The following is a 25,872-nucleotide window of genomic DNA, read 5'->3' as shown; positions in this document are numbered from 1 at the left end:
GGGAAGCCACTGAAAGGAATGCTATGATCTCACGGACATAAATTAGAAAAGATACCCTGAGCGCTGTGAGGAGAATAAATTGCAGGAGGGCAAAGGTGGAAGCAGGGAGTCTGGTTTAGGAGCCTGTTGAAATAATCCAGACCGAAGATGATGATGGATTGTACCAGAGTGTTTGTCACGGAAGTAGTGAGAAATTGTTACCTCTGGAAAGAGAGCTAACAGGATTTGCTGTTGTATTGAGTCTCAGATGGACAACCCCCCACTCCCAGACAAGAATAGGCTTGCCATTTTCTGAGATGGGGGAAGACTTGAAGAGGAGCAAATTTGTATGTGGGTACAGGAAGGAATCAAAGCTTAATTTTGAATACATTTTGTTTGAGGTGTCTGTTAGACGTTAGATATTTACTTAGGAAAGGCCCATCAACAGTTGGACCATTGGTTTCTTGGTTGAACACACATACAAGGTAGAGGTGGTCCAGGTAACCTGAGTTAAACATTTTCTATACATAAGTTTGTAGATAGTCTTTAAATCCATGAGATAGAACAGGATGATCTCATCCAGGAAGTCAGTATAGAAAAGAGAAGGCTACAGAGGCTGAGCTCTGGGGCCCTCCCCTGGATAGGGTCATGAAGAGCAGTGGCCAGCAAGGTAGGAGAGAACCATGAAAGAGTAGAGTGACCTAGGAGCCCAGTGGAGAAAGTGTATCATGAAGCAGTGTCCTTGTGTGTCAGAGAGGCTGAATGAGGAAGAAAGACCCAGAGAATGTGCCATTGAATTTGGCAATATGGAGACCCTGGTGACCTTCACAAGGGCAGTTTTGGTAAAGTATGGACAGCAGCAGCTTAACTGCAGCAGGTTCCAGAGAGAATGGTTGGGGAGGCAGTGGAGACAGCTAGTAGAGCAGCTCTTTTGAGGAGTTCTGCTGTAAAGAGAGCAGAGAAATAGAGCATTACCTGCAGTAGAGAGGAATGGAGACAATAAGGAGTGGTATTCTTGATATTTGGGCAAGAGTGCAATGTGTTTGCATGCGAACACAGATGAGAAGAGAGCAAGTCTTTGAGTCTGTAAGAGAGGAAGGGATCCATTACTTTAGCCAGGGCGTGTTGGGGGGAAGGGGAGGGGGCTTGGCTTTAGCTAGAACCCCATCCTTCATCAGGGGGAAGGCAGGACAGCTGCAGATTCAGGTAAGTTGGTAGGCCTGGGTCTTTAGAGCTTTTATTTTCTTAGTGAATCAGGGAGTGAGGTCATACAAGAGAGTGCGTGACTAGGTTGCTACATTTCTGCCCAAGTGGATATTTTGGGGATTGTATTCACATTCTCAAACATGGTGTATAGTTGATACCTGGTTTTTGATGAGCGGTAGGCAATTCTGTAAGGAACTCAGAATGTATCCAGAAACTTACTCTTACATTAAATGATTTAATGGACCCATAGAAAGGCAAAGAAGAGTTTATCTCCTTAAATGTATAAAAAGGAAAGGAAATCTTGTATATACCTGTGAGAGAGATAAGTAACTGACACAGTTGCCTTGAGTGGATATTAATGGAGAATTGAATGGGAGAGGAAACTCACATGGTCTTTCCTTTAATGTGTATCAACTGTGTAGCATGTAGTTCTTCCTCTACTTCTTCATTTAGTTACATCCATCTGGAAAAAAATACCTCAAGAGATGGTCCTGGAATGTAACTCCTACTAGAGTCTTATCTGAGGAGGTGCTCACATGACAACTAGAAATCTGTTTCAGGACTGGAGCCACGCGGTGAAGTAATAGATCTCATACTAGTTTGTCTGCACGGCACATTTCTCGAGGAACACGGTATTCTGTGGGAATTATTTTAATAGTCCATGAGGAATTAAGCAAGCCTGGAGAGCAGAACAACGAACTCCTGTTATTCGAAGCATTATTTAATACTTCTTTGATTTGTCCTTCAAAGAATTCTTCGTCTTCGGGCAAGCAGTGGACTGCAGCAGGAGAATGAGCCCTTTGCCCCGTTTCTCACATGTGACCTGTGTATCGAATGAGCTTCGAAGTCTCTTTAAGCAGCCTCAGTTAATGGGCAGGGTGATGGCTTTTAACCACAGAGGAGGTGCTTCTCCTCCACTGAGGATATTGTCTGTGCTAGTTGGTCCCTCTTGTTTAAGTTGGATGAATGCTGATGTGCTGTCACGGCATGCTGGATAAATGTGGAGGAGACTGTATTTGTGCATGACATCTGATGTGGGTCTTGAACTTGTGCGATTTATTTCTTTGGCTGCCTTCACTTTTGGTCCCATCCTGGGCTAATGACTGAAAGATGGCAGCTGGGCTCTTCTCTAGACTGAAGTCCGTTTGTCAAGAACCATTTTTACATTTTTGGGTTTTTCCCCGTCGTTAATGATCGGGAAGCTGAAGTGAAAGCTGTTCCTGTTGGGAGGATATCGGCTTCACTTCCATCCCATTCACCATACTGAATGTCTGTGGTTTGTTTTAAAGCATGTGCCAGTGCCTCTTCTTGGAGGGTGAAATTTGCACAGGGTCTGGCAGACCCTGCAGACAGGATGTTGACTCTTGAGTGTCTTGACTGACGGACTGGCTAGGAGGCCCGCTGGAGGTGCTACATGGCTCCAGGCAATCTATGTTTCTAGCCAAGGCCTCTAGTATCTGTGCTGCCGAAGCGAGCACACTGGCCAAGGCCTCTAAAATGCAAGGTTTGAAAGCACTTGCTTCAGATTTCTGGGGCTGATTTACCCACAGGGATCTAAAAATTACATTTTTTTTTGTCAGAGGGACCAAGCAGGAGGGCTTTGCCAGCAGTTTTCCCTGTTAACTCCTGACTGACCTGACTTTTGCTTTCCAGATTTGTAATTCTTTTTTTTTTTTCCCTTTTTTAAGATTTTATTTATTTCTTTGAGAGAGAAAGTGAATGAGAGAGAGCATAAGATGGGGGCAGAGGGAGAGGGAGAAGCAGGCTCCCCGCTGAGCAGGGAGCCCAACACGGGGCTCGATCCCAGGACCCTGAGATCATGACCTGAGCCAATGGTAGAGGCTTAACCGACTGAGCCACCCAGGCGCCCCCCCCAGATTTGTAATTCTTAATCAGCTATTAGCACTCTAGGGATGGTCTTTGACTGCTGATTTCGCCATGGGCTTCAGTCTCCTCACCAGTGAAGCAAGGCCTTAGAGCAGAATGGTCTCCAGCATCCTGTGACTTCATGATCTCCGTGGGGTTCGACTGTCTTCCTTGGGGTCACTTCATGTATTCTACATTTATTAGGTACCTCCTGTATGCAGGCATGTGGGGTTCTTGAGTATTAGTTTACTCAAAGCATTTGAGGAAGATGCCTCTTGCAGACCAAGGAGTCTCTGGAGGAAAGTTCACAGCCACTATTGGTGAATTCCCACCAAACTCTTAACAGATGAGTGGTGTTGTCTTGAACTTGTCACATGTGAGGAATTTGAAACTCAGAGCAGTTTACCTTACTCTTGGGTACCTTGAAGGTTAAACTCTACATGATACCCTAGTAGATACAAAGAAATGATTTTTACAAGGGGATGGGAGAGTGTATTTTCTAACCCATCTAATATTTACAGAGATCCTGTGAGAGCTACAAATGACCATCTAGTGTCAAAAGAAGTTGTGAGTTTTTCAGTACTGATTGGGAGATTAATGTGGAAAAAAAAGCTAATTACAATGAAGAAGTCAATGCTTTGTGAAGACAAGAGGACCCACTGAGATTATGTGTCTGCTTTAGAATTAGACTGCTTTATAGCAGAATGTTAGTAAAACACAAAGGGAAATATGAAATAAGTGTGTCTTCTTCCAAGAAGATGTGAACATTATAAAAATCAAAATTAAGTCATATGAAACTGTCTCCGCCTTTTGAAAATCCAAATGATTCCAGGCCAAAAAATTTTTTTTTGGCTAAGAAATAGAATAAGTTTTTAAAAACAATAAGCCTGGAGAATCTCGAGTGTCTATAAAGTGACTACTGTAGCTGAGAGGTGAAATGCGAATAATGATTAAGTGCTTGCTTGCTTTGGATGTCTCTCTTCGCCTAAGTGAGCATAATTTAGGTGACGGTCTGAGCATCTGCATGGCAGCTGCTGGTGCCACGAGTTAATGCCAGAGAAGACAAAATAGTTGGCACACCATTTCTAATTTCATTATTGTACCAAGAGCCAGAAAAAATAGAAGTTTATATTCTTTTGAAGTGGGATGATGTTGTATCTCTTTTTTTAAATGGGCTCCACACACTTAGATACACAAAGTATTCTCAAGATATTTGTAAGCATATTCTGACAATTTTGAGTGTGAGCTGGTTTGTGTGTGAGTGTGTGTGCTACTGTAAAAAAAAAAAATAAGTCAAACTATATGAATTTTGCCTGATTGTGGAATTAACATCCTATTGTAGTTTTTAAAATTTCTGGGTACACTCAAAAATTTTCGATATTGTATAAGCGTTCAAAGCAGTGGTTGGCAAACTGTTTCTTTAAATAAAGTTTTATTGGAACACAGCCACAACCATTCATTTGCATATTGTTTTTGACTGTCTGCTTTCCTGCTACCACAACAGAGTTAAATAGTTGCCAACAGAGTCCATCAGGCCTATAGCCTTAAAATATTTATTATTTGGCCCATTATAGAAAAAGTTTCTGGATGCCATTTTGCAAGGTGCTGGAAGATCCGGTCGGCCCCTAGGATATCTCCCCGTTTCACACTATGTGTCTTGATCTCTTGTGTTAGAACCACTGAATGAGAATGGGAAATCGTCTTGGAAAAACATTTGAAAAGAACTGAGGCTATTTCTCTTCTGGAAGAACCGTTTTCTTGCGTTAAGTGAGAGGGCCAACCCAAGCCGATCTCTTCAAGTTCCTGCTAACTTGAGCTTTCTTTACTTACTTGGTAGTTCTCTTTGAGGAGTTGAAGGGCTAGCATGTGGAAGAGGCATTGTTCGATTGTGAAACCATGGGGAGTGGAGTCAGGATTAATGGGTGCAACTGCCACACTTGAGCTCAAGAAGGAAGAGCACTTGCTAGGAATGGCTTGTAACTAGAATGTGCTATCTCAGTGGATAATGAGCAACTTGTCACTAGAGATGTTTAAATAATGTTGTATCAGAGGACCTTTGAGACCCCAATTCCAGCTTTGAAATTCTAATGCTGTTGTTGTTGTTGTTGTTGTTAAGGTTTTTTGCTTCCAAGCTCAGATCTGACCACAGTTATTTTGTTGAGGGTCTATAGAGGCCTCTTGGATGATTTCCTGAAAATATAATCTTGGTCAGACCGAGGCACTATGAAGGGGCAGAATTGCTTCTGGTAGTCAGGGGATGGCCACAGAAAGGCTGACCCAGAACTAGTCTCTCCTTGGCTTCTAGAATAACACAGTGGCAATAGGAAGGGTACTACTTCCTGCCATCCTTAGTCTCAGAGATGAACCATCTGTCTCCAGTTGCTGCTACTGTCTTTGCTTTCTGCCTAGGCTCCTGGAAAGAGGAACAAGCTGGATGGGGACATATCACAGACATAGAAGTCAGACTAGAGTTTCTGTGTTGCACTTTGCCATGGAGTCTAGATTGGGACTTGGCCGTGAATGGCAGTTCGGGGTGAGCTCCGACATCCTCTGTGCAGCTCCGCTATTGCAGCGCAAAACAGCCATAGAGAATATGTAAAGGAGGAAGTGTGGCTGTGTTCCAATAAAACTTTATTTATAAAAGCAGGCAGAGGGCCAGATTTGATCCCTGGGCTGCAGTTTGCTGACCCCTGATAGAGACATTGAAAGTTAGAACTAGCTCGAAAACATCAGCTGCAATTCCCTCGTGTTTTGTAGAAAAGGTGAAATGACATGTCCAAAGTCACACCTCGGTTGAGCCAGGTTTATAAGCCAGAGTCTGACTGTGAGATCAGTGCCCATTCTGTGATCCTCTGCTGCCTCTGCTGTGCAGTCAGGTTATCGCATTTGGTTTTAAGCAGAGGGTCACGCGAATGCAGGAAATACCTGCCTGAGGTGGCCTATGAAGAACCGCAGCGAGGGCTCTGGGATGGTGCTTGAACAGACACAGCCCTTGAGCCTTGTGACCTGGCCTCCCGTTTTCTTAGACGGACCCTGTTTACAGTAAAACAAAATACAGGTTGTATAAATTAATGTGGAGAAATAATGCCCCAGAGTTGTGAAAAAGAAATGGGCTCCCACAGCTGCGTCACAGGATTTGATCACTTCAGCTGAGAGTGCCAGGAGATTTGAGACAGATGTTTTCAGACATGCCGCATGCCTAAAACATTTCCAGGGGTCGGACTGCAAATAGTGACTTAATAAGTGGAGAAACCGGGAAAGTATGCAAGTTGAGGACACAGGAGTTTATTCACCATGAGGTGCATAGCCAACCTCTTTGCATTACATCTGCCTGTCAGGGTTGGCTCTTTCATGTCGTGCCCTCCGTAGTGCTCTTTGTCTGCCCGTGAATAAAGTGCAGCATTGTGGTTAGTAATCCCACTCCAGTGACTCGACTTCAAATGTGGTTTTGGAGTGCATCCCAGAGTTCTGTTTGCTAAGCTTCCTACTCCTGTTTCAGAGACACCACTGGATACAGAGCAGCGCGCACTAAAGGCTTCCCTCTTTCCTTAAACCTGTCGGGTTGTGGGCTCTCTCGTCCCCCCTCTCCTCTCCTTTCTTTTTTTCCTTTTTTTTTTAAAAAAAAAAAAAACCTTCCAAGGCACGTTCATGGATACTAAGCTGATGTGTTTGTTGTTCTTTTTCTCCCTGCCTCCACTCCTAGTGAGTAACCACACTGGCCGCATCAAGGTGGTCTTTACTCCGAGCATCTGTAGAGTGACCTGCACCAAGGGCAGCTGTCAGAACAGCTGTGAGAAGGGGAACACCACCACTCTCATTAGTGAGAATGGTCATGCTGCCGACACCCTGACGGCCACGAACTTCCGAGTGGGTGAGTTCCTCCACGGTGCCTAACTGTCCTTACTGCATAGAGCTGTATGAGAGCGTAGCGTTTAGACATCCTCTTCTACTCACACTGCTCTCTGCTTGAATGGGTTTCTGTCTCTGAGTCCGAATATGCTTCTTCCGTGAGCTCTTTTAAATAACTTTCAGAATAATTGTTAACCTGCTTTTTGGCTTCTCAGAGCAATGGCAGCTAGACTGTTGCCCCTTAGTGCCCATCATTTACGCAGCCCATGGCGATGGGAGGTATCCATAGGACAGAAGGGAATCGCTTTTTAGATTAAGACCCTCGCACTCAACTTGCACTGATCAGCTTCAGATTTTTATCTGCCCGGTCATAAGGAGAATTTGCATTAGATCTGCCTCATGTTACAAAATGTGGATCGTGGTGATGAAGTTAAAAGTTTTACTGGATGAACAGTCATGTTCTAAAAAAAATTCTAAAAATTGTCAAAAACTGCATTTCGGTTGTAGAAAGGAATACGGACTTGAATCTTTCGCCACATTTCTGCTCTGTATCAAAAGGCAGAATTATAAATTGATACATGACAGGGATTTAGGGGAAAAAAATGCTAGTGGCTTACTGTCAGCGCTCCAAACCTTTTAATCTTTCATAACTAATTTAAATATGAACTGTGTGGCTTACTGAAAAGAAAGCTTTTTCCTTTAAAATTTTTGTGTGGTTTTTACTTTTTCGTAAAGGGAGAAAGTATTGCGGTCACACTGTCACACAGCTGTGTTGTCATGCAATACAGTATTTTTGTCATGGAAAAATGTCTTTTATTATTTTTTGACCAATTATGGTTTGCCATGTGTACTCAAATAATCACAGACACCCACATTACTTTATGAGTTACTCACAAGAATAACCCAAATGTCAGACAGATAATAACACTGGCTAGATCTGGTCTTTTTATGGAATATTGCTGTTTAGTCTTGAGTGTGTGTGTCTGGGTTGGGTAGGAGAGAGGGTGTCTCTTTCAAACTGATGATCATCAAGACAAAACACAAGGGGACAGCGTGAGGTCCTTATTAGCTCTTTGATTATTCTACTGCTTTATTGTGACTCCCAGTCCTTCTGAGGTCAAAGCAGTATTCTGGATAGTCTGTACTTGGAAAAAACATGTGCCCATAGATACTATTTAAAAGGGTATTGTGAATTTCCTGGCCACGATAAGGGTGTTTGGGCATATTTTAAAAAGAATTTAGCTGGTAGGTGCCAAGTGGCACATTACACTTCGCAGGGCAGAGAGCCGAGTCTCGTGGGAAGTGTGCTGAACCGCGGATCGGGAATCTAGATTCTGTTCCCGGTCCTGCCACTACCTAATCCACAGGGTGTGACACTTACTGTTTCTGGACCTCAGTTTGGTCTCATCCATAAAATAAATGGCTTATGCTTAGTGACCTCTGAAATTCAGTCTGTCTTTAAAATCTTAGGACTTTTTATGAGTAACAAGTAATCCTATTTTCTGGAGGGTTGTAGACAATGAGGGGAAGAGAAAAGGCAGCTCCCAGGAGGTTGTTACGGGCTTAATGGCTTTTTCCCACTTTTACTTTTCTTGATTGCCTTCCTTGCTCGCATGTGTTTCCCAGCTCCATCAACAGCGTCGGCCCCTCCCCCTCCTCCTTGCATTTTTCATAAATCTTTACAGTAGGAATGACAAAGTAATCGGATGGGTGGTAATTTTTTTTGGCTTACAGTGTATTCATTTTGAAACTAAATATTTGAAGGCTTTGAGAAACAGAGGAAGTCTACTTGTTAAAACATGCTGCACACTTTCCTGTCTGGCATTTAAGCAGATGTTTAGGAACAGGATACACGTAGCCTATTCACAATATAAAACGGAGCAAACTTATTTACACACAAAAAAATTTCAAAACCAGAACTCAACTCTGCCACAAAAGAATTGGCAGAGTAGTTAAAAAGAGAGAGAGAGGGCTTGGTAATAAAGTTTCACATTGGCAGTCCTGGGAAATACTTCATTTATATCCTCAGCTATTTTCCTCTTCTCTTTATTTAAATTCAAATATTGGATAATTTGTGGGAGAAGTTTTACATTTTTTTTTATTCGAAGAAGGGTAATTCTGTAGAACTCACAGATTATGATTCTTCAGAAATACAGAAAGTTTTAGAAATTCATTTTTTAGACCTCTATCTTTGTGGACTTAGTTTGTTTAATATAGCTTTATTATTTACAAAAAAGTGACTTTCTAACTTAGTGGTTTTTCTGTCTATTTATATTTGCTTATGATATATTAAATCTTTTGACAAATAAGATATGTATATGGAAAATAGAACAGCTTGGGGCAAATTCAAAATTCATCGTAACTTGTTAGCTACTCTCTTTGGCTTCTGGTATGTCAGATGTGGGGGCTAGCAAACTTCTTCTGTAAAGGGCCAAATAGTAAATACTTGAGACTTTGCAACACAAACTGTACAGTGTGCAGCTGCTCAGCTCTGCAGTGGCTTTGCAAGCAGCCATAGATGATATGTACCAGCCTGGGTGTGGCCCCGTACAAAACCTTCGGTGGGCCAGGTTTGAACTGAGTGGCACAGTTTGCTGACTGTCCTCCAAGGACTCAAAATAATACTGGGAAAACCATATGGACTTCAAAGTCAAGGCAGCTTAACTAAATAATCCATTTTGATAATCAGAACACAGAAATAATTTTGAACATTTCCATGGTGATTTATAGGTTGGTTTTTTTGTGTGTGTGTTTTTTTTTTTTTGAAGGGATTGGGGCACATAATATTAACATTTTTTTGATAAGGAAAACTTAGGTGGTGGTATAAGGGAGCTTGACTTAGTTACACAGCAAGTCTGTTAGCTGGGACTAGAACTTAGATCTCTTTAGGTCATCTGTTTACTTAGTTTCCTGGGGTCTGACCACAATGTATAGGAGGGACACAGGTGAAAGGACCTCGTGGAGTTGGGTTTTGTGGGAAGGACGGGTGGTCTGATAGAGAATGGACAGCTCAGAGACCAGCAGCCCTGGGTTGGAGTCCTGGCTTCATCATGGCCATTGGGCATGTTCTGGTTTTAGATCCTCTTGGGTTCAGGTCACTGGCCACACAAAACAGGTAATAATGTGTATACAGAGGGTGGTTCTGTAGCAGACACGGGGTGATACTCATTTCTTCCTTTTTTTGTGTTGCTTCTGTGGTCGTCTTTCTGGTCTGTGGTGGTGGTGAGTCTGGGCTGTTTAGATGTGAGAGGCAGGTGTATTTTTCATGACGATTAAGCACATAGTCTCTGTTCTTGAGTATTCAGTTGGGGAAATCTTTTTTTTTTTTAAGATTTTATTTTTAAGTAATCTCCACACTTAACGTGGGGCTCGAACTCACAACCCTGAGATCAACCCCTTGACTCAGCTAGGCAAGCACCCCCAGTTGGAGAAATCTAAGGTATGACTTCCACTGACTGTGAGGTCTGAATGAGGATGATATCCAAGGGAAGTACTCTTGAGATTCTAGAATAAATTCAATTTTATGAACATGATATTGATATGATGTCACAGAATATTTACCTTAAATGGCATTTCCTTTAAAGCAGATTTCTAATGATAATAACTTTTTTGTGACATTCTGAGCTTTGCCTCTTTGCTCTCCCCACCTTTGCCTTTTTAAAAAAGGGGAGCAAATTCCCAGTTGAGTGGGCCAGCAGGTTAACCATTGTTGTTTTAATAGATTCTTTCCACTCGTAGGGATATAATGAAGATGACCTCCTGGTATTTTTAAAGTTGTTCATAGAGTCGTAAGTCCCCCTAATAAGGAGAACACAGAAATTCATGTTGTCACAACTAGAATATTTGAAATAAAATAATACTATCCGTGGCATAGCTTATTTGTAGAACCAGTAAAAAGCAATCATGATGGCTAACATAACACATTTGGTTTATATGATGCTGCTTTCTCTGAAGAGTTACAGGGGACTTAGTTTCCATGAGCATCCCATATGTTACTTCATTTGATGCTTACTTCCTCTGAGAGAGGTAAATTATAGTATTCATGTTCTGTGGATGTGAGTACCAAGGCCCTGGTGGTTTGATTAAAGGTGACTCTCACTTAGGTTTTTCTGTCCCAGAGACCTCCTGCTCTCCATGTTGCCAAGTGAGTATGTATAAAACACCGTATTAGATTTTCCAAGATAAATCATAAAGCTGTCCGCTGAGAGCTTTTGCTTTGGGGAGAGGAGGAGTATGTGTAAATAAATCTAAATCGAGGTAGAATATGTTTTGCAGGAGCCCGGAGAAGGAGATACCACGTCCAGCTGAGGGAGGGAATGCTTCGGGAGACAAGGAATGGCATGCGCCTTTCCTGTTTAGTTCACCCTGCTATCCCAGCTGCTACCCATGTTGGCTCACTTGTAGTGGGAGCTGGGTAAACGCACGTTGCCTGATTGTAGACTGGTGGGGACAGTGGGACTGGAAGCATTGTTTAAGTTCTAAAATGTGGATGGATGGGAAATAGAAGGGAGGCAAAGTTGATATGGGAAGGAAGAATTTACCTGTTAGAATTAGGCATAGAGACAAGAAGGCACGAGTAGTTTCTGAGAAGTGGGAGTAGTTTCACCTAAATGTGGGAAACACCAAAGGTAATGATATGATACATGACAAGTCTGGGAAGGTCAACGAGTTGGGGCAAGGCTGGAGAGCACCTTGAATTCCAAGCTTAGGAATTTGGACTTTTTCAGAACTTACTAAAGTCCTCTGAAAGGGGGACAGAGATAGTTACCATTTTGTAAAAAGGAGGACGTTTTCTGTTTTTGAAGGCAGGAAACTAAGGTTTTAATAGCGTAAATAAGCTTTTGAACAGCTCATAATAGATGACAACCTCTAGCCGCTTTTAACAGCTTTGACATTGGCTTGCTGCTCTGCATTGGGAATTTTCCCCTGTATGTCTCACAAAACCAACTTCGTCCTGAAGTGTTTTTGAGGAATGGAAGCAGTTCATTTTGTTAACACTCATTATGTGGGATCTCTTTTGTGAGGAGGGAAGAACAGTTCCCTCTCACTGAGGCAATCAGTAAACCAATAACTGCTCAGGGAGGGAGGAGCATTAAGATTTTTTTTTCTGGCAACTTAGTTCAGACAGTGAGTCTTTCGTCCTCCACCAGTTGTCTTCGTTTGGATCCCTTGATGTTTATCCAGCACAAAAACCAGTGAAATGCCAGCATATCACCCTTAAATTAACTGCTAAGTATATTTTCCCCTTGATGCATCGTATAGATTTTATGTTTTTAAACATGATCTAATACAAAACTAAAAAAAAGTGGTTGCTGGCCATTTGGGCAATTTGGACTGTTTAAGAACTTATCAAGAAACTACTCCCAAATATATTTAATCTTCTCCAAATATTTTCTGATACTGAATAAATGCCATTAATGTAAAGCGTTTTCTTGTTTATTTTATTTGAGCTGTGGAAGTGATATTAGGAACATTAATTTATTTAACATATTTATCGAGCACCTATTATGTGCCAAGGATTGGTGTAGGCATTAGGAATACAGCAATGAACAAAACAGACACTTGTCCCTGTAACATTAAAAAAATGCAGTGTGGCTGAGTAATGTGAGTGAACCTTGATAGTATTATGCTAAGTGAAATGGGCCGGTCACAAAGTAACAAATGGTACAGGATTCTACTTGTATGAGTTACCTAGGTAGTCGGATTCACAGAGGGAGAGTGAATGGTGGTTACCAGGGGCTGGTGGAAAGGGGGGAAATAAGGAAGTGCTGTTTAACGGGTAGAGAGCTTCAGTTTTACAAGATGAAAAAGTTCTGGAGCTGGAATACTCAACAGTCTGAATGGACCTAACAGTACAGTAATAAGTTAAAATATATCAACCCTTGGGCGCCTGGGTGGCTCAGTCGGTTAAGCGACTGCCTTCGGCTCAGGTCATGATCCTGGAGTCCCGGGATCGAGTCCCGCATCGGGCTCCCTGCTCAGCAGGGGGTCTGCTTCTCCCTCTGACCCTCTTCCCTCTCGTGCTCTCTGTCTCTCATTCTCTCTCTCTCAAATAAATAAATAAAATCTTAAAAAAAAAAAAGTAAATTTTATGTTACATGTATTTTACCACAACTAAAAATTAAAAAACCTAAGCTCTAGTGTGAGTATACACTACAGTCAAACATATACTACCACAATATACAACATGTAAGGAAAACTGGACATATGCCAAGTAATGATAACTGCTATGAAGAAATAGAAACTTGGGAGAGGGTGTAGGGATGGGAGTGGTGGTGGAAGGTACACATTGCTATTTTAGACCCATCCCAAAGGGCTCTCTGGTGAGAGGACATTTGAGCAGAGACCTGAATGGAGTGAGTAGTGAGCTCTGGGAGGGAACATCACAAACTTTATAATGTAACTCTATCGCTGTGTTTGTCTTATATAACTTATGGTTCATCTCCAGAGGGCTGGTGTTTGGAGCGTTCAGGCAAATTTGCCCTATACGTCTTCTTGGATTAGGTTTTATCGATCTGTATATAGGTGCGTGCCCACGCATGCGCGCGCGCGCACACACACACACACACACACACACACACGTTGTATCAAGGAATCCTGTTAACATCTGTAGATAAAGAGCCTCATACACAGAGGATGGAGGCAAGCATGTCTCTTGGTGTAAAAATGGTCCTGGAATTATTGCAGAAGGAATCTTGGTTACTTATAATAAAAAGTGTAGGGTCTTTGATACAGGAAAGAATTACCAAAGAAGCTGTGTTGCCTCTTTCTCCAATATTTTATATAAGACAGATCATATGATTTTGGTATGGAGCTTGCTTTTAATGGAAATAAGACTGGTTGTGAGGGCAAATGTATTTGTACGCGCGTGCGTGTGCATGTGTGTGTGTTTGTGTTTAGGGGGAGGGTCCAGTGTGGAGGAAGTCTGCAAGGAAAGGTGATTCTAGGGTTAGTTGGACCAAGGAGAGGCAATAAGTTGATGCTAAGAGCCAAAATCAGGAGAGAATGAGGTCCTTTTGATTGAAGAAGATCGTCTTCGAAGCTGGGAAGGTGAGGGGCATCAGAGTGGTTGTATATGAAAGTATGTCTGTAGTCAGGACAGTTAAAAAAAAAAGAAAGAAAGAAAAGAAACAACTGTGGGTAAAAGTGTTTAGCAGTTTGCTAGCTCTGTGAGAAAGGCATGTGTGATCGATTGTTCCTTGTAAGCCATGCCTGGCCTCTATCACGGGGGTGGCTGGGACTCCTTAATGGGGTTAATGCTGGCTAGCCTAGAATAAATGACCTTTCAGAATTCCTCGGAGTCTGTAACACAGTGTCTCAAAGTGTGTATTCTTTCCTAGTCACTCAGCTTGAGCACATGCGTTGATCTTTGGAAAACCAGGCTACTTAGCTTAGCATGCTGGGGCTTCCAGGATAAGCTGCCGCCTGGCTCCCTGGCCATGATTCGACCTTAATCTCTGCTTCTGCCCAACCGAGGCTCCACTTACCCAAGGTCCCCAGATGCGCCATGCCTTCTGTGCTGCTGTGCCCCTGTTCACACCGCTGGGTCGGCCTGGCAGGTGCCTTTCCCCGGCCAGCGAGCCTGGGCAGCCCCCCACTGCTTTGTCAGGACTCAGCCGAGCGCTGCTTACGCGACGACGAAGCCTCCTCTCCCTAATTAGTTGTCCTCCCTGTTTATTCCATTGAATTCTCAACTGCCTGGGGACAGGGACCTATCTGCTTTTTGTTGGTCTCCCTGCTGCCAGCATGGTGCATTGCTTTAGGAATGCTTCTGGCTTCTGGGTTGACAGAGCAAATTGTCTATGAGGGTGCCTATAATGATGGCGCAGAGGTTGTACCCGATACAGCTTCCTCATGAATCCTCAGGCAACTGAAATCACAGGAGTACAATAACCATCTGAGCAGTCTTTATAGAGCTTGGGGACACAGAATAGGAGAACATATTCCAGTGACTACAAGATGCATGAAAAAGGACACCTTTGTAGTACTTTGTGTGGAGTTTGGATTTTACATTTTGAACACTGACTGTGGTGTACTTTCTACTCATGGCCAAGGGCGGTTAGATTCCTGTACCTTTAGCTGTAGACAGGAATGCTCCCCATTCCTACGTCTGTCTAAATACCCGCAGTCTCTCTCTCTCTCTTTTTTTTTTTTTTAAAGATTTTATTTATTTATTTGACAGAGAGTGAGAGAGGGAACATAAGCAGGGGGAGTGGGAGAGGGAAAAGCAGACTTCCCGCTGAGCAGGGAGCCCGATGCGGGGCTCGATCCCAGGACCCTGGGATCACGACCTGAGCCGAAGGCAGACACCCAGCGACTGAGCCACCCAGGCGCCCCAGTACCCGCAGTCTCTTAAGGAACATCTTCAAGCTCTGTGCTGCTTTTTCTCTTTCCTTTTCTCCTTCTGGTGATTACCTTGTCAGTTGGCGCTGATGCTCTAGCTCAGGTGTACTGTTGATGGCGCTGGAACCCTGGGTTGGTGATTTCACCTGTCTGATTCCCAACTAGTAAAACAATGCAATAATGACTTGACCTCTTGCAGTGGGCTTTCCTGAGGCTGATGAGAAGGAGCAGACTGAGGGCGTCTATGGATTCCTTGGACTGATTTCCAGAAGAACTTTGTCTTTCCCAAACATAACCAATCCTTCTGTTAATTCACAACCTCTGTGTCCTGTGATACGGGGCAGTGTGCTTACATCTCCTTGAGTTTGGATAAGGTGTGTTCCCTTTGTACCACAGAGACCGTGGTTCCTTCATTTAACTGATCCTGATGACACACTATCTTCAAAAAAGACAGGGGCGCCTGGGTGGCTCAGTTGGTTAAGCATCCAACTCTTGATTTGAGCTCAGGTCATGGTCTTAGGGTTGTGAGATTGAGCCCTGCATTGGGCTCTGCACTGGTCGTGGAGCCTGCTTAAGATTATCTCTCTACTTCTGCCCCTTCCCTCCCCTCTCTCCTGTTCTTAAAAAAAAAAAAGCCAAAAAAAAACATAGAAGGATGTTTCTGTCTCCTCCACTTTGGTCCTCTGTTCTTAGTGCACAGAAGGCTCTGTGCTTGCTCACATTTAGGCTAGCTCTGGGCACGTTAGCCTACATACAAAGTAATGTCGTGTATCATTGTCATAGGGTGGAGACAATGCAGTAGCACCATGTTCCCTCTGCCTTGGATCCGCTCCTTCTTGAGAGCTTCACTGGCTTACCAGGAAGCTCTTGCCTGTTGCCAAGCCTGCTGACAAGAGTGAAAGCATTTAAACAGTGTAGCACATTTTGGAACTGAAAGCTGCGGTCAGGAGGAAAAGTAATCATCGTGCATAGATGGGGGCATCTCCAGGGATGTACGATTATAACATTTGATCCTGCTTTGTGCTACTCGCTTTGCTGTCATTGTGTAATTTACCTCTAGGCTCCCTGGTTAGAGTAAATTTAAGGAAGTTGGACTGAACATAAATACTGAACTCGTATTTATGAGATACAGTATATATCTGCAGCACTTACTGGCACACACGTTGGGCTCAATTTTGCATCTATAGTATAAGAGTCAAAGGTTTATATCAGCTTTTAGTATCAAGGTATATGTATTTTTTCCAAGTGGAAGAGGAATAATACATTTCTGTATTGTTGGAAAAACCTTCTGGAACTCACCTGACAGATGATACGAAAATGTTTTTGAGGGCAGCCACACAGTCATCTTCATGTTACGCAGTCCAGGAAAATAAAATAACTACCAAATGGGGAAGGATAAAGCTAGTTAGGAAGTTTGAGATCGATTCTCCAAAATCATATCAGAAGTAAAATGAGAAGAGCCAGATGCCCTTCCTTTGCCAATTTAGTGTAATGCTGTCATTGATACACTTATGGAAACTTGATTTTTTTTTTAAAAAAAAAAAGGACCTTGATTTTCTCTTTAGTGGAAGAGTAGGGGTTTAAGGAATGGTTTTCTGCTCAACACCATTATCTTGAATTTAGACTCATGCAATAATTACCAAAAAAACCTGGCATGACTGCAGTGTTGGCTTTTGTAAGATTTGGTGGGAAAAATGAAAACTTTGGGCAGTAACGAGAAATTTCTTCACTCTGAAACCAAACTTCATATGCCCATCAGATTCAATAAAAATTTGTTCTGGAATATGAAGAGTTTCTAAGATTTCCTAGTGCAAAAACTCAACCTGATTTTCGTCAAATTTTCCTTAGGAGAGGTGAAAGGGAAACTTGACATTAACATTTTTTTACAGTAAGGAAAGCAGACCACTGCCCTTTTTTCTGGCAAATTAGGAAGTGCACTGGAACATTCTTAACTAGCCTTATTTAGCAAGATTAGAATATGTCACTTTTTGCCACTGCATTGTCCCTTTCTGAAGAAAGGGTGATTTATGAGCCCTCTGGATCTTCTTGTGGTATTAATAACATTTTGAGCCAGATGTTTTATTGGGTGTACAGAGAGGGTAATTAGAAACATCTGAGAGCCCCGTAATGTGCCCAGAAAACCATGACGTTGTATGGAAAAGAAAAAAAAATTCACGCCAAAGTTGTGTACTTGGTAAATAGATGAATTAGCATTAAACAGAATTTACTCTGTATTATATGCATTTTGAAAAAGAAGCTAACTCTTCAGGCTGAAAATATCCTCTTATTGAAACACATTCACTGCAGAAATCATAACCTTATTTGGTAAAAGACCTTCTGACTGTGCTGCTCATACAGTAATTATTATTTCCCTTCTGTCAAACTTCATCATATTATAGACCGTTTTCTGCCAGAAGTATTTCTTCTTTTTACCTGGCAGTCTCTTGAAAACTTCAGAATTCTGAGGGATCTTGTTTAAGGAAATTAACTCTTAGAAACATACTGCACGAGGGACTGATAGTGTCCAATTTGTGTAATAGTCCATCCTAGAAATCAGGGTGGGATTCAAGAGCTTGGGCTCTATTTTAGCTGGTTATTTGAAATTTGACCGGCTCCAGTGGTGGCTGAGTTTGAATATTTGGGTATGCAGCAGTAACAGTGGCTAAAATCAGGGTCTGATTTAAATCAGGTCCTGTTCTCTCTTCCCTCAAGACAAAATCTAGACAAGAAAACCTAACAATTTGCTGGTGGCTGGTGAATGGTTCCTTTCATCTTCATTCACAAATAACAAGCCCTCCTGACAAGTCAGTGCTGAGTCAAACTGACACATCCCAGGCAGCCTTGGACAGGGTTCAAGTTGGAGGCGTCCAGTGTCTATCTTTTCAACCTGTCTTGCTTTGCGTGTCTCCATTGGGTGTGCCATTTTTATCCTGTTTGATCATTTTGAATGGGGTTCCTCATCAGTCCTGAGACAAAAGTATATCTAATTGTACATTTTGTTAGAGGTTGGAGGTGACTTCATGAAGCCTCTAGAAGGAGAAGTGGATTCACCTGTATAACAATGTTTATGGGGGTGAGGGTGGTATGATAGTAGTTAGGAGCTCTGGCTGAAACCCGACTTCAAATGTCTTCCTTTTCCAACCCCTATATCAGTGGTTCTCAGTCCTAGTTCTACAGGAGAAGGTCCTGTGGATTACTGAAAGGTACAGATGCCCAGCCCACCCTGCTGGCCTTCTGGATCATAGTGCCGGGGTGTGTTTTGGGGGTGTGTGTGTGTTGTGAAAACCACCGATGTTGGCAATGGTTAGATACAACTTTGATAGAGAACCTGTAGTCTAAGCCAGTGCCCATCACCCTTCCATGCTCAGGAATCACTGTGAATCTTGACAAAAGGTAGGTTCTGATTCAGGGGTTCTGGGATGGGGCCTGAGATTCTGCATTCCTAACAAGCTCCTGGGGATGGGATCCTGCTGGGGGCCATGCATCACCCACAGAGTAGCAGAGATCTAAGGTGTTACTAATTCAACAAAAATCGTTTCAAAAAGATACACTATCTTTATTTAATGATACTTACCGAATTCTCATGAGTGACACTGTATTAGGAAATGTTATATAAATGCTATATAATTGAAATATGTTAATCCTTTGCAACTTTCCTACCTCCTTTCCTTTCTCTCTTAAAGCTGGTGTTTCCTGGGGCGCCTGAGTGGCTCAGTCGTTAAGCGTCTGCCTTCGGCTCAGGTCGTGATCCCAGGGTCCTGGGATCGAGCCCCGCCTCGGGCTCCCTGCTCTGCGGGGAGCCTGCTTCTCCCTCTCCCACTCCCCCTGCTTGTGTTCCCTCTCTCGCTGTGTCTCTCTCTGTCAAATAAATAAATAAAATCTTAAAAAAAAAAAAAAAAAAGCTGGCGTCGCCTCACCTGCCAGACCGCCTCTTGGGCAGGGTCGCAAAGGGTAGCCTCAGATGCCTGTGTGCAGGGCTGCCTTCTCTCTTTACCCTACCAGTCCAGCCTGCTCTAGCTGACCTCCTGCCTTCACAGTTTTCCAAGGGACAGTCAGAAAATTTCTTTGTTCATCATGTCCCCTGAATTTCAAGGGCTATGTGTCAGGCTCTCCAGATGATTGTCCCCTTCCCTCCCGAGGGCAGCTAGCTGGTTTCTGCAGTGCAGCCAGCACTCCAGGCAGTGAGATGACTCTTCCTGACTTTTGTCAGCTTTGGAATGCTAACAGAAGTTAAGCAGCCGACTCTTGGTTTTGGCTCAGGTCCTGATTTCAGGGTTGTGGGATCGAGCCCCGTGTCGGGCTGTGTGCTGTGTGGAGTCTGCTTGAGACTTTTTCTCTCTCTCCCTCTGCCCCTCCCCGCTGTGCTCCCTCTCTCTCTCTCTCTAAAATAAATAAAAATAAAAATCTTAAAAAAGTTCCATAGTCTGCACAACTATATGCAAGGGCGATACTCTTTGCCTACTAGTAATAGGACATAAATTTGAATTGTTTTTCTGGATGAAGTGAAATGGGAGATGTATTTGCACAGATCCATCCTTATTCCACTTAAGTTCTCCTTGTGATTAATATTAAGCATTTTGAAAGGACTTGAGAATACAGTCTTCAAGATAAGGTATGCTCGAATGATACTGAGTTGTCCAAACCCTTCACTCAAGCATCAGCCTGGCTCTCTGACAACATAATCTCTGACCTGAACTTTGTTACACCCAAGTTTCCCTAGGCACCTGAAGTGCCTAGATGTTAACTCATTAATATGATATTTGAGAGCACCTACAGCATACTAGAGAAGTTGACTTAATGGGAAATAAAATAGAAATAAAATAAAATGAATTCATTAGCTGGGATAGCAAAGCTAAAACTCTTCTTCCTTTTGCCCCCACAGTCCCACTGTATTTCCTTCCCCTCACTCTGGCCTCTACCTTTTGCTTCCTGTGCATCTAGCAGACGTATTGCAGGTGGCGCATGCTCAGTTCCCTCAGTTACTATGCAGTCTCTGGTTCACACCCATGATGCAGATGGGAAGGGGAAAGCCGAGTTTGGGTAATGATTTTCAACATGGGGAAGTTTTGTCCCCCGCTTCCCTCCAAGAGACATTTGGCAGTGTCAGACATTAGTAGTTGTCCATACTGGCGGTGGAGGGGGGGGGGGATACTCCTGGCATGTAGTGGGCAGATGCCAGGGATGCCCCTAAACATCGCCCAGTGCACAGGATCGCCCCTACAACAAAGAATTATTTGGTCCAAAATGTCAGCAGTGCCGAAGCTAAGAAGTACTGCTGTAGGCAGTGCTATTTTTCCCTTTTGGACAATATCTCAGACCTTCTCTGATATTTTGTCCAGGTCCCTGGAGAATCCACCCTCTTAAATCTCAAGATTGTTCTCTAGCTGAGACCTTCAGTGTTTTGTCACAAGGCACTTTTCTGGTGATGGTGCAGGGGCTTGAACTGACAGCTAGTTCTTTCAGCCTTTCTTGTATACATGTATTATCTAGAAACGGGACCCAGGCTCCTGGAGGCCAAATTTGCATTTGATAATTTATACCTGATGATCATGTTGGATTTCAGAGGGTGCAGGGATTGAGATGATTTGCGGTGTCTCTGGATGACTCAAGTGGTTTGATTGGCTTTTATGGGGATTCTTTGGACACTGAAGAAATAACAAGTGGGAAAATGCTTAGCAAGGGAGGCACTTTTTGCACATCTCAGAAATGATTGTATAATAGAAACCACTTTTCAACACTAAGCATTGCTACCGTGCACATTCATTTGCAGAGTGTCTGTGCTACGGCCGCTGGAAAGGGAGAGAAAGCAGAGTGTGTTTATTTGAACAATAGCATCATCACATGTTCAAATAAACAGAGCACCTTGGGAGGGTTGCAGGTTTGTTATTTCTAACCCAAATGTCTTTACACATGCTTTTGAAGGGTCATTTTTGCCAAGTTTAAAAGAAAAAACTATCCAAGCATTGAGAGTCTGACATATTATTTAACTTGTTGAAAAAAGAAAAGCCTCTTTGTGGCCAAAACACTCCAGGTTAGCTGGACAACGAGGTATAGCAAGTTTTTAAAGCATTCACTTTTGGCCTGAGAAACAGCCCAGAGAGCAAGTAAGACCTTGCCCTCATCTGCATATAACCCCTTACCCAGTTTTCCCTTAGGTTTTGGTCATCTTGCCCAGGAAACTTGGAATTTTCAGTTGTTTGGTGCTTTTTTTTTTTTTTTTACTTGAATGAAATGCCTGTTCTTAATTCCATCAGCATAGCAATATTTTATTGCTGCTTTTCATGAGACCCTCAGCCCATGATTCACATGGCTGATTTTTTTTTTTTATTTCACTTAGCCTGATGTTTCCAAGGTTCATCCCTGTTGTAGCATGTGCCAGAATTTCCTTCCTTTTTAAGACTGAATAATATTCCATTGTATGCATAGAAACTGCTTTGTTTATTCATTCATCTGTTGATGGACATTTAGGTTTCCTGTGAATAATGCTGCCATGAATATTGGTGTACAAGGATTTGTTGGGGACCCTGCTTTGATTTCTTTAGGGAATATGCATAGAAATGGAACTACTGGATCATATGATAATTCCGTTTAACTTAGGAGATATTGTGAAACTGTTTTCCACAGTGGCTGCACTGTTTTACATTCGCACCAGTGGCATGCTAGGTTCTAATTTTATAACATCCTCGCCAATATTTATTACTCTCCCCCACTGCCTTTTTTTGGTGATAACCATCCTTGTAGGTGTGAAGTGGTATCTCTCATTGGGGTTTTGATTTGCATTTTCCTAATTACTAATGATGTCGAGTCTCTTTTCATGGGCTTATCACCCATTTGTATATCTTCTTTGGAGAAGTATCTATTCAAGTCCTTTGCCCAATTTTGAATTGGTTTGTTGTAGATGATTTTTTAAAAGCTGAGATTTCCACTAGGCTAAGTACTTAATTACAGTGTAATCAATAGTCAGTACTGATTGCGAGTCTTGGGAGACCCGAGTTCTAGTCCTGGTCTTGCCCCTTGAACAAGACTCATTTTGAAATCTTAATTTTTTCATCTGCAAAAGGAGGAGTTTAGGGAGTAGATGTTCAAAATCCCTTGTAGCTCTAAAATGATACTATCCAATCTAATATACCCATTTTTATGGGAAAAAAAAAGATATAATAGAAATGGGATTAGGCTTTCTTTAGTATGTTTTATTCTGAAAATATTTACTGTTATTTGCTAGTATATGCAGTGTGTTCCCTTTTGTAGTTGTCTGGCTCTGCTTTTCACTTTAAATCAAAGCACGATTTTATTTAAGTCCAGTGATCTATAATGTGGTGATACATGTCATTGCCCTTGACAGGTTTAAACAGAAAATGGGACACATTTGACAAGCTTACAAATGATTGTTTTTTTGTTTGTTTTTTGCTTAGTTTTTTTTTTATCTTTTTTTTTTTTTTTTAAGATTTTATTTATTTGAGAGAGAGAATGAGACAGAGAGAGAGAGCATGAGAGGGGGGAGGATCAGAGGGAGAAGCAGACTCCCTGCTGAGCAGGGAGTCCGATGTAGGACTCTATCCTGGGACTCCAGGATCATGACCTGAGCCGAAGGCAGTCGCTTAACCAACTGAGCCACCCAGGCGCCCAGTTTTTTGCTTAGTTTTTTAAAGTCAAAGTGCTCAGAAGAGTTTGGCCAGAAACAGAATGACTCCATGGTGGCCTGAGGGGCACACAGCTCTTAAAGGGTGGAATGAGAGGATGTGGATTTGGGTTGGGTCAATCAGGTTGTAGAGGGCTCATTTTTTTTTTCTCCTTTTCTCTTTTTCTTTCTTTCTTAAAAAAAAATTTTTTTTTTAAAGATTTTATTTATTTATTTGCGAGAGAGAACGAGAGACAGCACGAGAGGGAGGAGGGTCAGAGGGAGAAGCAGACTCCCTGCTGAGCAGGGAGCCCGATGTGGGACTCGATCCCGGGACTCCTGGATCATGACCTGAGCCGAAGGCAGTCGCTTAACCAACTGAGCCACCCAGGCGCCCTCTTTCTTAAAATTTTTTCAGAAAACTGCAGTGAGGGCCTGTAAGCCTTAGAGTGTGCTGGGACCCTTCTACAAACTGTAACAGATGTATGGTTTAGGATTAAAAATCTGAGCTGCAAGGATTTAAATCACTTTACTGGGGGTGGGGGGGATAAAGTTAAAAGCTCATTTTAAACTTAAGGAGCCTGGTTTTTATAGTAATTGAAGAGGTAGTTTTTTTTCCATCTGATGCATGTTTGGCTTCATTTATCTCTTGCCAATTCTTCTGGTTATCTTAATTTACTTGGATTAACAGCTCCTTGAATTTTTTTTGTGTGTGGACTTAAAGAAAGGCCAGATGACTGAGCATTCTTCAACAGCCAAAGGACAGAGTTTAATAACGCTTCTGCCTGAATTCCCGCCCAGCTCTGTGTCCCTGGAGGCATCAGTGGACTCCCTTCTGTAGGATACTGGAGGGCGGAAGGGGAGATAGGTTGTGGTATTTATTCCCAGCGGCTGCCCGCAGTCTCCCTGGGGGTCTTGGTGTTTTTTGACCTGAGGCCACAGCCTCTTTCAGGAGGAGCTCTCTTTGCCAGTTTCTTTCTTTGGCAGTTCCAGGGTACTGTTCTTACTATGGTTTTCTCAAAACTCAGTCGAGTTCCTATATACCTACGTCAAGAGTCTCTTTAGGGGCGCCTGGGTGGCTCGGTCGGTTAAGCGTCTGTCTATGGCTCAGGTCATTATCTCAGGGTCCTGGGATCGAGCCCCACGTTGGGCTTCCTGCTCAGCTGGGAGTCTGCTTCTCCCTCTCACTCCCCCTTTGTGCTTTCCCTCTCTTTCTCTCTCTCAAATAAATAAATAAAATCTTAAAAAAAAAAAAGTCTATTAGACTGTCTTCAGTTTTGCCACATTTTAATGTGCCTCTTTGTCCTGACTGTGCCTTGACTAACACTAAAATTACAGTTAAGGACCTGAACACAGATTTTTAAAACAGTTGATTTGTATGGCATCTTCTTTTAAAAAAAAAAAATGTAATGCACTTTTTGGATTATGTAACTTATGGCACAAGATTTAAAAAACACAGCAGGACCTACTCTGGAGTGAAAGTCAGTCTAGTTTGTTTGCTTAACAGTTAATATCAGCACAAACAAATATGCCTTGTTGTTTTTTTTTTTTTTTTAAAGGCCGCATGATATTTTATCCTGGCATATACTGTAACATAGTTAACTGTGGTGTCCAGTATTTGCCTTTTCAACTTTTGCCGTTGTTATCTGAGCTGTAGTGAATAATGAATTCTTAGTATACATGTGTGAATATCTTAAAAATTTTATCAATTCTTAGAAATGAATTGCTGCATCAGAGGGTAAGTTCTGGCTTAATTTTAATGGATGATTACCAAATTACCTATAATATAGATGAACCCTCTTACATTCCCAGTCCAGAGAATTTACATTTGGATTTAGAACCCCGGTTTGTGTTTCCTAATGCAGAGATTGTCTGTTTGACCATATCCTTTCCAATACAGATTATTAAGCATTTTGAACTTGAGTTCAAAATGAGTCTTCTCCTGTGTCTGCATTAGGGTTTCTCAACCTCAGCATCATTCACATTTGGGCTGGACAGTTCTTTGTTTCAAGGGGCTGTTTTGTGCATTGTAGGATCTTGAATAGCACCACCTCAGGTGTCTCCTCACTAGATTCAAGTAGCAATCTCCCCTCTCCTCCCCAGCAAATGTGGCAACTAAAAATGTCTCCAGTCCTTACCAAATGTCCCTGGGAGCAAAAATCACTCCTGGTTGAGAACCCAGTTCTCCAAACGTTTTTCTCCTTTGCTGTTTTTCTTTTCCACTGGATTGTTGGTGTTTTAACTTTACTTATGGTAGTGTGTTTTTCTTTTTAGGCCGTGAAGAAACTTGTGATTTTTTTATGTAGTCAGGGTTACCAGTGTGTTTCTTCTTCCTTACATACAATTGGTAGAGAAATTTGTTTTTGATAAAATCTTGTTAATCAAATCAAGGTACTGAATTCGTCTTCCTTTGATCAGCTGTGACCTCTCTTCAATACTGCACAACAAACTCTGAGGGGTACACCAGGGTAAAGCCTGAATTTTGTTGATGGGGGCATATAAATATACTGGAGGGGATCAGAAATTTTAGATTAATACTTAGTGAGTGCCTTCTGTATGTACAGAACGGTGTTAAGACATTTTATATGCGTTCTGTCTTCACCTTACAACAGCCCTGAAGGATCAGGTCATTATTCTCACTTTATGGATGAGGAAAATAAGGTACGGACAAGGTAAGTAGCTTGCCCGAGGCTACAGAGCAAGTGAGTAAGCACAGCGAGGCTTTCCTCGGAAGCCATGCCCTGCCCCATGCACGGTGGTGTCGCATAGTTCCTCTGGGCTAGCACTGGCTTGAAGCCTCAGAAGAAAGAGTGCATTTGATGTGTCTGATCCATCTTCTTTCTGCTGGCCACGGACAGACCCACATACTACTTTCATCCATCGCATCTGACTCAAGCTGTTCACTGACTCTTGTGTCTTGGGGGAAGCTCTGTCACGTGTGTATGTGAGCTTCCTTCCCCCTTTGTAGGACGGGAAAGATGATACCCACCTCAGAAGGTTGTTCAGAGGGT

General features: G+C 42.5%; 1 protein-coding gene across 14 annotated transcripts in view; it reads left to right on the top strand.

Annotated features, from left to right (window-relative positions):
* The window catches only part of LTBP1 (latent transforming growth factor beta binding protein 1), a 255,388-nt gene that overhangs the window by 18,185 nt on the left and 211,331 nt on the right, over window positions 1–25,872 (top strand). For 7 of the 14 annotated variants that reach the window (XM_081796942.1, XM_081796945.1, XM_081796949.1 and 4 more), the window contains exon 2: window positions 6,755–6,922. The exons of 1 other annotated variant lie outside the window; for it this stretch is intronic. In XM_081796942.1, the coding sequence (XP_081653068.1) occupies window positions 6,755–6,922 (168 nt within the window). Of the gene's footprint in view, window positions 1–6,442; window positions 6,459–6,544; window positions 6,923–25,872 lie in introns of those variants that run through there. 6 more of the 14 variants (XM_081796952.1, XM_081796950.1, XM_081796947.1 and 3 more) reach the window with 4 other exon arrangements.

Source organism: Leptonychotes weddellii, chromosome 10 (assembly GCF_054177405.1).
Source record: "Leptonychotes weddellii isolate Sample4059 chromosome 10, ASM5417740v2, whole genome shotgun sequence".
NCBI classification, from domain to species: domain Eukaryota; kingdom Metazoa; phylum Chordata; class Mammalia; order Carnivora; family Phocidae; genus Leptonychotes; species Leptonychotes weddellii.
This window is presented reverse-complemented; position numbering and strand designations above follow the sequence as displayed.